The following is a 13,401-nucleotide window of genomic DNA, read 5'->3' on the forward strand; positions in this document are numbered from 1 at the left end:
CATTTCCATAGGGATAGAGGTGGCTTAGTGGTAAAGAATTCGCCTACCAATGCAGGTGATCTTCCCAACCCAATTGGGAAGGAGGGTGTGGCAACCCTGGAGGAGGGTGTGGCAACCAACTCCAGTATTACTTCCTGGAAAATTTCATGGACAGAAGAGCCTAGCAAGGGGCAGTCCATGGGGTCACAAAGAATCGGACATGACTGAGCGATTGGGCATGCAGAAGTTCACACACACACACAAGGATAGAGAGCTTTAAACTAATGTATCACAGACTAAACTTCTCTGCCCCTGTGCATCTGTACTTCCTTCTTAAACTTTCTCTTTCCATTAATGGAATGACTGACTTCTTATCCCTGATACTTTATTTAAATGTTGGTGTTATTTTTATTCTAAGATTTTGTGTTTTCAATCGGCTGTTTTCTGTTAAATATATATTCACATTTAACTAACGGTCCCAGTTTTCATTTTGTTCCTTTCTCTATCACCTATTGAGGTCTTAATATATTCCAGTCAGGATAGTTGTAATTTTGTGACTGATCTGTGGAAGAACTTATAATAAATCTTAATAATGCACACTCATGATTATGCTATCAGTCAGTTCAGTTGCTCAGTCATGTCCAACTCTTTGTGACCCCATGGACTGCAGCATTCCAGACTTCCCTGTCCATCACTAACTCCTGAAGCTTGCTCAAACTCACGTTAATTGAGCTGGTGATGCCATTCAACTATCTCATCCTCTGTAGTCCCCTTTCCCCCCTACCTTCAATCTTTCCCACCATTAGGGTCTTTTCCAATTAAAAGGGTCTTTTCCACCTGTTCTTTGCATCAGGTGGCCAAAGTATTGGAGTTTCACCTTCAACATCAGTCCTTCTAATGAATATTCAGGGCTGATTTCCTTTAGGATGGACTGGTTGGATCTCCTTGCAGTCCAAGGGACTCTCAAGAGTCTTCTCCAACACCACAGTTCAAAAGCATCAATCCTTCGGCACTCAGGTTTCTTTATGGTCCAACTCTCACATCTAAACATGACTACTGGAAAAACCATAGCTTTGAGTAGATGGACCTTTGTCAACAAAGTAATGTCTCTGCTTTTTAACATGTCTGGGTTGACCATAGCTTTTCTTCCAAGGAGCAAGTGTCTTTTAATTTCATGGCTGCTGTCACCATCTGTAGTGATTTTGGAGCTCAATAAAACAGTCTGACAATGTTTCCATTGTTTCCCCGTCTATTTGCCATGAAGTGATGTAACCCGATGCCATGATCTTCATTTTTTGAATGCTGAATTTTAAGCCGTCTTTTTCACTCTGCTCTTTCACTTTCATCAAGAGGCTCTTTAGTTCCTTTTCACTTTCTGCCATAAGGGTGGTGTCATCTGCATATCTGAGGTTATTGATTATCTTACACTCTTGCTCAAATATCTTTCATTGTTACTAACAGAATGAATTTAAACATATGATACTCCACACAGCGTATAAATGGTTGATTTAATGAATGCTCAGCCCAAAACTGCTTCTTTCATGAGATTTGCCCAAACATCCAGTTCTTAATAAGACGCTAAACTCTTATGATAATAAACTCCTATAACCCTCATTTAGTGCTTAGCATATGCTGTGACGTCTCTCTTCTTTCATGTTCAAAACAGCTATATCAACATGGTGTTCAGAAGCACATGGAAAAAACTTTTAAACATAAAACATAACAACAAAATACCACAGTACTCTATACGTACATCTTCCACTGTCAACTTGTGTTACAACAAAATTACAAAGTTTTCTTTATATTATTCCCATTGCCTTCAGGGTTCACTATTTTTCCAGATATTGAACCCTATCCCATGATTTTATTTACTAACACTACCCTTGGCTCCCTATACACACGCAGCACATCCCAGAGTACTCTGATTTTCTACCTTTCTCTACTTTTTCTTTTATGCATAACATTTATCACCTTTTACCAGATTATATAATTTACATTTTTGCTTATCTTTCTCTATCCCTGACAGAGTGTAAGCTCCAAAAAATAGAAATTTTTAAAAATGTTATATATCCCAAATATCTATAAAAGTACCTTATTTTATTGGCACTTAATATTTGTGCAGCTACCTCTTGAATCTATTATAAATATCGCTGAAAGTTTTTAAATTTAACACTTGTTTAAGATTATAAAGTCTAGAAAAGAGTTCTTAAGGCACTGTTGATTATAAAAATGATATCCTTTTTGGCAAAAGGTAGATGTGTATTTTAATTTCTACATGACTGGCAAAATGAGACTGAACAATTTTCTTTCACTGACTTCTTTAGTTCTCCAAACACTGTATAATAAATTTTTGGGTAATTAGTTTGAGAGGTAAAGAGACTTGAGTTTACATTAACCAATTATATCAACAAAACAAAATGCCATGTTATATTTCCCCTGAAAAACAGTGATGTTCAAAATAAGTAGATTTGAATAATTCAAATTAAATTTACAATAAAATACTTATTATTTCTCTTAAAAAATATTTCCTATTATTTAAAACCAAATAGTGTTTATTATTAAACATCTCAACTAGCCACTCTGGGACCATGAGAAAATATTAATACTTATTATTTCTGAGAAATAATACTGAGAAAATAGTTATTATTTCTTTTCAGATCCACTTTGAAGCTATGCATAGTAAAACTGGCAATTGTAAACTTTTGGGGTACGTTTTTCAAATTTCGTGTGCAGTTAACATATGGCATAACTATTTTTTTTATGTTGCAATTTTTTGTCAAGATGCGAGAATCATGTCCACTCAGACAGCTGTGCAACATGCTCACAATTTGCGATTTAATAATCCCAACAGATTATTCCTCATGCTTGACAATGAGTACGACACAAAATAATACTACAGTGTCAGGTGCAGTTTTGAAACTTATAGTGTTGTTAGCAACCAGTGGAAAGACATCCATTCACTGTATTTAATCACAGGCCAGTTAATAATTAGATCTGGTGTAAAATCTTTGGTGTCAAAGAAACACCAAAGATGTTGTTGAAAAATAGCTGTTGTGCTTCTTGTCAAGAGACTAATCTTAGCATATGTAGTGACTATGTAAATGAATCCTGGTATCCTGTCCCATTTCTTTTTTATCGTCAGATGCATGTGTTATAAATTTGGCTCAGATGAGAATGTCAAGCACAAAGCGTTCTGACTGTTCACCTAGATTCCATGGTCACTTTACGACATGAGGCAGGAAAGAATTGTCAGTTTTGCCAGCATCTTCTCTTCAACTGTCATCCTTCCATACACAGGGGAATCCTCTGAAAAGCTAGGGGATTCTTTTCTTCTTCTTGGGAACAATGAACAAAAACTACTTCATTTAATATTCTCTTTGACCCTGCTTTATTGACACAAACTGGGGATGCTATCCCCAGAGACAGGCTTGCTAACCAACTCTGGCACAAAGAATGTATTTAAGATCATGAGCAGAAAAGAGTTTATATAGCAGGCCTGAGACTGCTACCTTTAGAAATGCTGACTTTCAAGGATTTGCCCTTGATCCATATCTGGGAACTTGGCTTCTCTGATTAAAAAGTGTCTTCATAGTGCCCTGACTCATTGTACAAATGATATGTTTTAGGCGGAACTTCTGCTTTCCTTTTAGAGTTTTGATATGTGCTTACGTGACCAGCCCTGTTTAAGATGAAACTTTGTGTCCCCCACAAACTCATATGTGAAATTTCTAACTCCCAAAGGGATGGTATTAGGAGGTGGGACCTGTGGGAGGCATTTAGATATTTTGGGTGGAGCCTTCATGAGTAGGATTAGTGCCCTTTTAAAAGGGACCCCAGAGAGCTCTCTCCCTCCTTTCCTTTCTGTAATGTGAGAAGAAAAGAAGTTGAGTCTGCAGTCCAAAAGAGGTCTTTCATCAGAAACTAACCATGCTTGTCTGATCTCAAAACTGTGAGAGGTAAAGTTCTATTGATTATAAGCCACCTTACCTATGGTACTTGTCATAGCAGTATAGCAGTGTGAGCTGACTAACAAGCTCCAGTAAAAACCTTAGGAGTTGGATATCTGGTGGACTTCTCTGGGCAGAAAAATTGCATGTTACTGCATGTTTTGGTGACTGGGGAAAAAAAAAAAAAGATCCCACACACAAGTGTGACCCCCTTATAGAAGAGAGCCTAAGAAAGCCTATGCCTGGATTTCTTTAGATTCTGCCTGGGTCCTTTTCCCTTGCTGATTATATCATGCATAATTTCACTATAATAAACCTTAGCTGTGTGTGTAGCTATTTTCTGGGTACCATGAGTGCTTCCAGTATATCGGCAAACTTGCGTGACATTTTGGATACCTTATGAAACACATTGTAAACTAAATTCAAGCAACAATCCTTCAAACTTTAATTAGCTAATAGTCACTATTTTGTATAGAAGTCAACTTATCCTGAGGCATATGTGAGAATGATTATTTTTTATAACATGGAAAAGTATATCAAGAGCCGAAATACGGTGGATAAAACTCTAAAACTTCTGCAGATCTCTTTTGTGCTTGTAATGCACAAGCATTTTTATACATTAAAGCCTTTACATTTTTAATCTTGTTCTTTTTGACTTATTGTTATGTGATAAGCTTAAGCTCATTTATAAACATGTTGAGTTTAAAACACACAGACTTATAAATTAAAAGTAGAACAATGGAATACCATGAGCATTTAAATTATGTTAATACATGGAAATAATCACATATCAAATATTAAGTGAAAATATTAAAGAAAATAAAATATAAACTGAATATAGCTGAGAAAATTTTATCATATAGTCATAACCATGTTAATAACACACTGTGTTCCAGTTGATTTCTTTGATCCTTAAAATAAACTTTGTAAGATAGATATGTTATTCTAATTTTATAAATGAGGAAAGTATATTTTAGGAAAAAAGGCTTATTACAAATAAGTCTTGCTAGGCAATTCAGTGCTTCTTAGTCATCCACAACTGCCTCTATGCTGTGTCAAAAAATTTATAAATGATTTTAAAATGATATAATAGTTAAATGTTCACAAGTTTCTTATTTTTCTTTTAAACTGCTTATATTCACAGCAATGATCATTTTAAAAGTTGTATATCATACACTACCAAACCTTTTACAGAATCTTTCTTAAAAAGAGTAACTAAAGTGATCGTGATGAATGAGAGGTTTATTAAGGAGAGTTAAATATACCTGGTAAATACAGGGGAAATAGTTAAAGTAGAAAGCCAGTGGTCTCACGAGCGGAGGACACAGCCTCAGCCATGCTGCTGACATTGTTACCACAGGATTCAGCTTCTCTTGGAAGGCAAGCAGCCAAACTCTTTCTGTAGGGACAAGTCTGCCAACTGTACAAACAAATCTTCAAAGTGGAAATGAAATCCTCTTGATGTCTATTGGACTATTGTTTAGAAACAAATCAAATATTTAGGGATTCAACTGGAACAGTTTATCAGCATTGGCCTAGGAGGAATCATAGTCAGCATAACTGAATATGGAAATGGCTCAGAAGGAAGTGAGGGGAAGAAGACTCTCAATTTTACCTGCTATTGCATCAGACCCAAGAAGATCTTGTGAAAAACAAATGGTAACTTTCAATCACAACTGCCCACTGGCCATTATCATGGAAAAGCTACACTGAAAAACAGCCGCTTACTTCTCTCTGATGAGAAGCAGAAAAAAGTGGCAGTATTTGGATTCTCAAGAAAGCAAACTCCCTGGGAGTATCAACTCTGGTCACATGGAATATTCAGATGTGGCCAGACTCTGAAGTAGGTATGATGCATCAAACATAAGCAGAAGGAAGAGAAAGGCGGGTGAACACACTTCAGAGTCTACTTGAGTATCGTGGTTCAGCTGAGCCCTGGGTCCAACAGACCAGGAGTCAGGCTGTCTCACTTACAAGGCGTGACCTTACGCAGAGGGTTAGTTTACTCATCTTCAAAATAAGAATAATGATAGCTACCTCATAAATATCAAATGAAGGAACATATGTAGAATAGTTTGAAAAGAGCCTGGGATGTAGTGTTATTAAATAGTATTCAATATTATATCATTATAGTATTCCTATTACTAGGCTTCAAAGGAGGTTCTCAGTTATTAAGATTAAACAGAAAGAGACTCACAGATATAGAAAACATTTATGGTTACTAAAGGGGAAAAGGGAAAGGGAGGAGGGATAAATGAGGTTGTGATTAATATATATACACTACTATATATAAAATAGATAAACAGCAAGGACCTACTGTATAGCACAGGGAACCATGTTCCACATTTTATAATAACCATAAGGCGAAAGAGTCTAAAGAAGAATATATATAATCTAAAAAAGAATCTAAAGAAGAATATATGTGTGTCTAAGTGAATGCTGTGTTGTACACATGAAACAAAAAATATATTATAAATCAACTATGCTTCATTAAAAAAATTAAATTTAAAAAAGTATGTTTATGTGGATTTTATTTCTACAAATTGTACTTATTCTGCAAATGACAGTGGCTCAGTTCAGTTCAGATCAGTCGCTCAGTCGTGTCCAGCTACTTGTGACCCCATGAACTGCAGCACGCCAGGCCTCCCTGTCCCTCACCAACTCCCGGAGTTCACGCAAACTCATGTCCATCGAGTCGGTGATGCCATCCAGCCATCTCATCCTCTGTTGCCCCTTCTCCTCCTGCCCCCAAACCTCCCAGCATCAGGGTCTTTTCCAATGAGTCAACTCTTCTCATGAGGTGGCCAAAGTATTGAAGTTTCAGCAATAGTCCTTCCAAAGAACACCCAGGACTGATCTCCTTTAGGATGGACTGGTTGGATCCCCTTGCAGTCCAAGGGACGCTCAAAAATCTTTGCCAACACCACAGCTGAAAAGCATCAAATCTTCGGCACTCAGCTTTCTTCACATTCCAGCTCTCACATCCATACATGACCACAGGAAAAACCATAGCCTCAACTAGATGGACCTTTGTGGACAAAGTAATGTCTCTGCTTTTGAATATGCTATCTAGGCTGCTCATAACTTTCCTCCCAAGGAGTAAGCGTCTTTAAATTTCATGGCTGCAATCACCATCTGCAGTGATTTTGGAGCCCCCCAAAATAAAGTCTGACGTTGTTTCCACTGTTTCTGCATCTATTTCCCATGAAGTGATGGGACCAGATGCCATGATCTTAGTTTTCTGAATGTTGAGCTTTAAGCCAAACTTTTCGCTCTCCTCTTTCACTTTCATCAGGAGGCTTTTTAGTTCCTCTTCACTTTCTGCCATAAGGGTGGTGTCATCTGCATATCTGAGGTTATTGACATTTCTCCTGGCAATCTTGATCCCAGCTTGTGCTTCTTCCAGTCCAACATTTCTCATGATGTACTCTGCATATAAGTTAAATAAGCAGGGTGACAATATACAGCCTTGATGTACTCCTTTTCCTATTTGGAACCAGTCTGTTGTTCTATGTCCAGTTCTGTTGCTTCCTGACCTGCATATAGGTTTCTTAAGAGACAGGTCAGGTGGTCTGGTATTCCCATCTCAGAATTTTCGACAGTTGATTGTGATCCACACAGTCAAAGGCTTTGGCATACTCAATAAACCAGAAACAGATGTTTTTCTGGAACTCCCTTGCTTTTTCCATGATCCAGTGGATGTTGGCAATTTGATCTCTGGTTCCTCTGCCTTTTCTAAAACCAGCTTGAACTTCTGGAATTTCATGGTTCACGTACTGTTGAAGCCTGGCTTGGAGAATTTTGAGCATTACTTTACTAGAGTGTGAGATGAGTGCAATTGTGCTGTAGTTTGAGCATGTTTAGCATTGCCTTTCTTTGGGATTGGAATGAAAACTGACTTTTTCCAGTCCTGTGGCCACTGCTGAGTTTTCCAAATTTGCTGGCATATTGAGTGCAACACTTTCACAGCATCATCTTTCAGGATTTGAAATAGCTCTACTAGAATTCCATCACCTCCACTAGCTTTGTTCATAGTGGTGCTTTCCAAGGCCCACTTGACTTCACCTTCCAGGATGTCTGGCTCTAGGTGAGTGATCACACCATCGTGATTATCAGGGTCGTGAAGCTCTTTTTTGTATAGTTCTTCTGTGTATTCTTGCCACCTCTTCTTAATATCTTCTGCTTTTGTTAGGTCCAAGGAAATCCAGCCAATCCATTCTGAAAGAGATCAGCCCTGGGATTTCTTTGGAAGGAATGATGCTAAAGCTGAAACTCCAGTACTTTGGCCACCTCATGTGATGAGTTGATTCATTGGAAAAGACTCTGATGCTGGGAGGGATTGAGGGCAGGAAGAAAAGGGGATGACAGAGGATGAGACGGTTGGATGGCATCACTGACTTGATGGATGTGAGTCTGGGTGAACTCCGGGATTTGGTGATGGACAGGGAGGCCTGGTGTGCTGTGATTCATTGGGTCACAAAGAGTCAGACACGACTGAGCAACTGAACTGAACTGAAGGGATTAATATGGCTGAACTATATTTACCATATCATAGCAAAGGTCAAAGGAAACAGCCAAATTTAAGTAGTATTTCAGTGTGCCTCACAGCTGGTATCAAAGCAAGTAGTATATTTTGCAATTGGTTTATTCTTATAGGAGAATTTAGCCTGAATCCACTGATTTTATTACCTTACGTATATTTTACCTGCTCAGCTGTCCAATGAATGCCACTAGCTTCATGGCTCATAGAAGCAGACCTGGCTTAATGAACCTGAGTATCTATGCATCCACTTGAAAGGGCCCCACATATTACGTTGCTATTCCTGCATAAAGTGAATATCTACCCCACATATAAAATTAGGCCAATAAATCTCCATTGCCCTGACATCATTATGGGTTATCTTTACAAAGATAAAATAAAGAACTTTTAATTAATTATTAACTTTAGGTCTATAAAAATTCTACTTACAGTAAATAAAGAAACCAGAAGTAATTATATCAAAGCATCAGTAAAAAAAAAGAATCAATACTAAGTTAATTATTAGCCCATTAATATACTGGTATATAAATACTCAATGCAATTTTTATAAGCTCCTAGCATGCATTCTTTATAATGAAAGAATATCAAACTGTTAGTTTTTTGTTTTCTACTGAATCTCTTAATTTTGAAGCTATTTAAATGTATAGTTGCTGTATTGATACAGGTATTTTTTTGATTTAAGGGGGGAAAGACATGGCTTACCTGGTGTATGATCACACATCCTATGGAGCTTAACAAACTCATTTGCAGTGTCCACAGAGGAAAGACCAAGGATTAAAATAATATGGAGGAAGAACAACTTATTTTTCCTAAAATTATTATTATAAGAACATCTTGTATTGAAACACTGCCTTTTCTTGGAAATATGTAAAGCCTAAATAATTGTTCTGTGATCCCATAGGGCGGGATTAGTTCTCCTGAGTCAGATTAATTTGAAAGGAGTCATACATAAATAAATGCAATAGTTTAAATAGTGAAGAGATATCTCAACTTTGTATTATTCTGTGATTTTTAATATTATCAGAACATTCAGAGATAAAACATGAAGGGTCGTATTATTCTAGGATAATGACTATCCTTTTGTAATTAAAAAACAGTAAAGTACAAAATTCATCCAAATGAGTGTATAATTTAACAGCAGACTTGTATGAGAGGTACACTGTCATTTCTTTTAGGAATAGTATTCTTTTCATTGTGAAAAGATTATTTAATGTTACTCATATGCCAAACATCTCAATAAAACACTTCTTTCATACAGAGAGACTATTAAGTAGTTTATATGCACTACAATAAATTCCTCTTTCCTCTCAAATGTATGCTTCCCCTCTGGAGTTTACAATATTTGTCAATGGTACTTCTACCATCTCATTTCCCAAGTGCAAAACCACAGAATATTCTACTTTTCTCCCCTTCCCAAGTGCCATGCATTCAGGCTGTGAATGGCTCGCATATTTTTTTTTTTTAATGATCTAGTCTGTGACTGATACAGTCTGGGACTGGATATTTCTGCTAAGGAGCTCAGCAAAATACCTATTGCAATTCCATCACATGAATGGAAGAATCTGAGATTCAGAGAGGTGAACTTACTCAAGGCTACACAGACATACTGAAACAACTAGGACTGGAAATATGTGTTGTTGTTCCTTAGACCGTTAATTTTCCCACTATCTTTTCATCTCTGCTAATATTACTTTTACATTATTCATACCCATCTCCTCTGATTCAGCTACCTCTTCCCAAGATCTGGTTCTTACGATTTTGCCAATAATGTCCTAACTGGTACTCTTAATTTCATGCTACACACAACTACTTGCTTCATGCTCCTGAGACACAGTTCTCACCATACCCCAACACTTTGCCCAAAATTTCCAAAAACCACTCTTTACAAAATCATGTCTACCTGCCTGAAATGTATCTCCCAAAATTTATAGGTTGAAATACTAACCCCCACCGTTGATGATATTAGGAGGTGGGACCTTTGGAGGTGCTTTGGAGATGAGGGTTATGCCCTCATGAATGGGATTAGTGTTCTTATCAAAGACCTCACAGGCTCCCTCACCCCTTCTGCCATGTGAGGATACAGCTAGTGATTACCAGAATCAAGTGAACCAGGAAAAGGGCCCTCACCAGATTGTTACTATGCTGGCACCTTAATTTTAGTTTCCCCAGCCTTTACAATGTTGAGAAGTAAATTTCTGTTGTTTATAATCTACCCAGTCTGTGGAATTTTGTTAAATAGCCCAAAGGGACTAAGATACTTAGCTTGTCATTCAAGGCCTTCTGTCATCAGCCCAAACTGAATTTCTGCTCACTGTACATTCACTGGGCCAGTCATTCAACAGATATACTCTGAGTTCCTATGGCACACCAAACATTTCGCCAGGTAACACCAAAATGAACAGGACACAGTCTAGTCTTATTCATCAAGGAGCTCATTGTCTAATAAAGTCCTTTAATTACATATGCAAAGAAAATGTTCTACAAGAGCAAGCTTGATTGTTTTATCGGGGGCCTGTCAGAAAAAAAGTTAAGACATATAGAACAAGTATTTACACTATAAGCATTTGTTTTGTATTGATAACTGCTTTACACAGGATGAAATAAGATTCAAATAATATATCAGAGATCTTTGAATTACTTAGCTATTTGTCCAAGCTCAGTTAAGTGCCAAAGCTTATGATCTTGCTAAACCATACATATCTACTAAATAGACTTATATAGGAAAATGATTAAAAGTTATTTTTTGATAATAGCTTACCAGGAAGTAGAATGTTGTCTGTGTTTCTCTGGGCCCGGCCTATCTGGACAGTTGTCAGGTTCACTGTTGTTTTAAGAGTATTTGGTTTCTTCAGTGATGTTTTTATCTGCTTCTGTGACTTGACAATATTTGCAAGACTACTGGACAATGATTGATTTATATGCCAAGTTAAATTAGATAGGACAACTTGAGTTTTTGTTTCAATTACTGATTCCACATATTCTGTCAGACTTTTCTGAAGAAGTTGTATATTTGGTAGGGAATCTTTTATCCTCTTGGGTATGGTAGCATTTAGTTCTGATATACTTCTAGAAGCATCATGACATATTGTTACTACTTCATAGACAGTCTTGTTAATAGAAGAGAGATTAATAGAAAGATGGATGGATTTTGCTTCTAGTGCTTTAAATCTGGAATTTAAGACCTGCAATTGTAGAGCCTGGTTGCTCTCATTTGTAGCTGCACTGTCTTTTTTTAGTGAAACATAGTAAGGTATGAGCATCTTGGTCACTTTAGACTCAATGCCTTGCAATCGAGTTTCAAAATTTTTGGAAATTTTTGTGGCTGAGAGTATTTTTTCCTCCAGATGACTTATATTTTGCTGGAATTTTATCACTTGGGAACTGGTTTCATTGAACATTTGGGAAATCTTTTGAAAGTTGGATGGCCTTAGTTTTTCATCTTTAGGAATATATGCAAGGGCCTTGGCAACTTGCAGAATGAAGTTATATCTCTGATTGTCATTGATCAAAATCTGAATAGAGTCATTCAATTGTTGGAACTGAGAAATAAATGTCAATATAGTGTCCATATTTTGGGTACATTTATGATGGCTCTCTGGATCATAGTTTATTCTATGTAAAGTTTCTTTTAATACATAGTTGTCTTGAATGAAATCAATGGCATCATTTACAATAGTTATTGTCTTATTTATACCATCTTCCGTTTCTAAGGCATGTTCATCAATACGTCTCTCTAAGGCAACCCCACGACTCTGTACTTCATTTCTAAGTAAGTTGTATCTTCTTGTAAGTTCTTTGGTAAGTACATTAAGACTGTTAACAGCCCTAGTCAGACTTTCCACTTTTTTCTTTGTAGCTACTACTTCCTTTGGTTGTTCATAAGTCATTGTCTCTCTCAAGGATGCTCCCTGCTCGAGCAAAGGTTGAAGAATCTCCATATCATAAGTCAAATCATTTAGTTGCTCATTCATTTTATCCATTTTATTGTCCATTGGAAAGAGAAACTCAACCAATGTTTGGTTTAAAACTTGTAAATTCTCTTCTGTATCCTTAATTTGAACTTTAATATCATCTCTGTACTTGGATAACATGTTTTCACATTCCTCCCTGACAGATTCTTTCTCCATCTCCAAAGCAAGGGTGAGATTGTTTATCTTGCTGTCTTGGGCATGGAAATCATCAGATATCTGCAACAACATCAAACCTTGCTTCTTTATATTCTGATGTAGAGTAGATACGTATTCAGTGATGTTATTGCTAACTGATACAGGAACTGGAATAGTCTTCTGATTTGATGCTTGTTCAGTTGATAAAAGATGCTCTTGCACTTCCTTCATTTTAGAAAGGGTCTTGTTGAGGGATTCATAATATAGAATTCTCCTGGCGCGCTCCTGTTCTAGAGCATCTTCTAAATGCGTCTGCTTTGCTTCTAGTTCTTTAACAGGCCTCTCACACATAAAGGTCATTTCTTGTCTTATATTTACAATGTGATCTTTCAGGTCCAGTATATCAGTTGAAGTAGGCCTATTTTCTTGCATTAAAACGGACTTTTGCTGGACTGCTACTGAAATTACAGATTCATTAACTTGTTGAATTATTTGTCTGACATTTTCAAGTTCCTTGGAGACGGTTGATACAGTCTTGAAGAGCTGCGCTACGGTCTCTTCTATGTCAATTTGAAAAATTTTAAATTGTTCTCTTACTATTTCTTTTACCAGATCATTAATGCTTTTGGACTTTAGGCCTGGAGAAAGAAATAAGAAACAACAATAAATGACATACGATTTTAACTGTGTAAACTATATCTCTAAAAATATAAAAGTTTGTGACTAAACATTAATGACATGAAATAAAAACATTTCTTAACTACATTTCTTATGAAATTAAAAAAAATTACTGGCGTTCCTACAAGGTGATCATTTCTTAATTGGTAAG

The 13,401-nt window shown here is 36.7% G+C and overlaps 1 protein-coding gene across 2 annotated transcripts in view; it reads right to left on the bottom strand.

The window, feature by feature from the left end:
• MMRN1 (multimerin 1) overlaps positions 1–13,401 on the bottom strand; it is a 104,644-nt gene that overhangs the window by 8,458 nt on the left and 82,785 nt on the right. For both annotated transcript variants that reach the window (XM_012179683.5, XM_012179682.5), the window contains exon 7: positions 11,225–13,210. In XM_012179683.5, coding sequence (XP_012035073.2) covers positions 11,225–13,210 — 1,986 coding nt within the window. The remainder of the gene's footprint in view (positions 1–11,224; positions 13,211–13,401) is intronic.

Source organism: Ovis aries, chromosome 6 (genome assembly GCF_016772045.2).
Source record: "Ovis aries strain OAR_USU_Benz2616 breed Rambouillet chromosome 6, ARS-UI_Ramb_v3.0, whole genome shotgun sequence".
In the NCBI taxonomy this organism is placed as follows: Eukaryota; Metazoa; Chordata; class Mammalia; order Artiodactyla; family Bovidae; genus Ovis; species Ovis aries.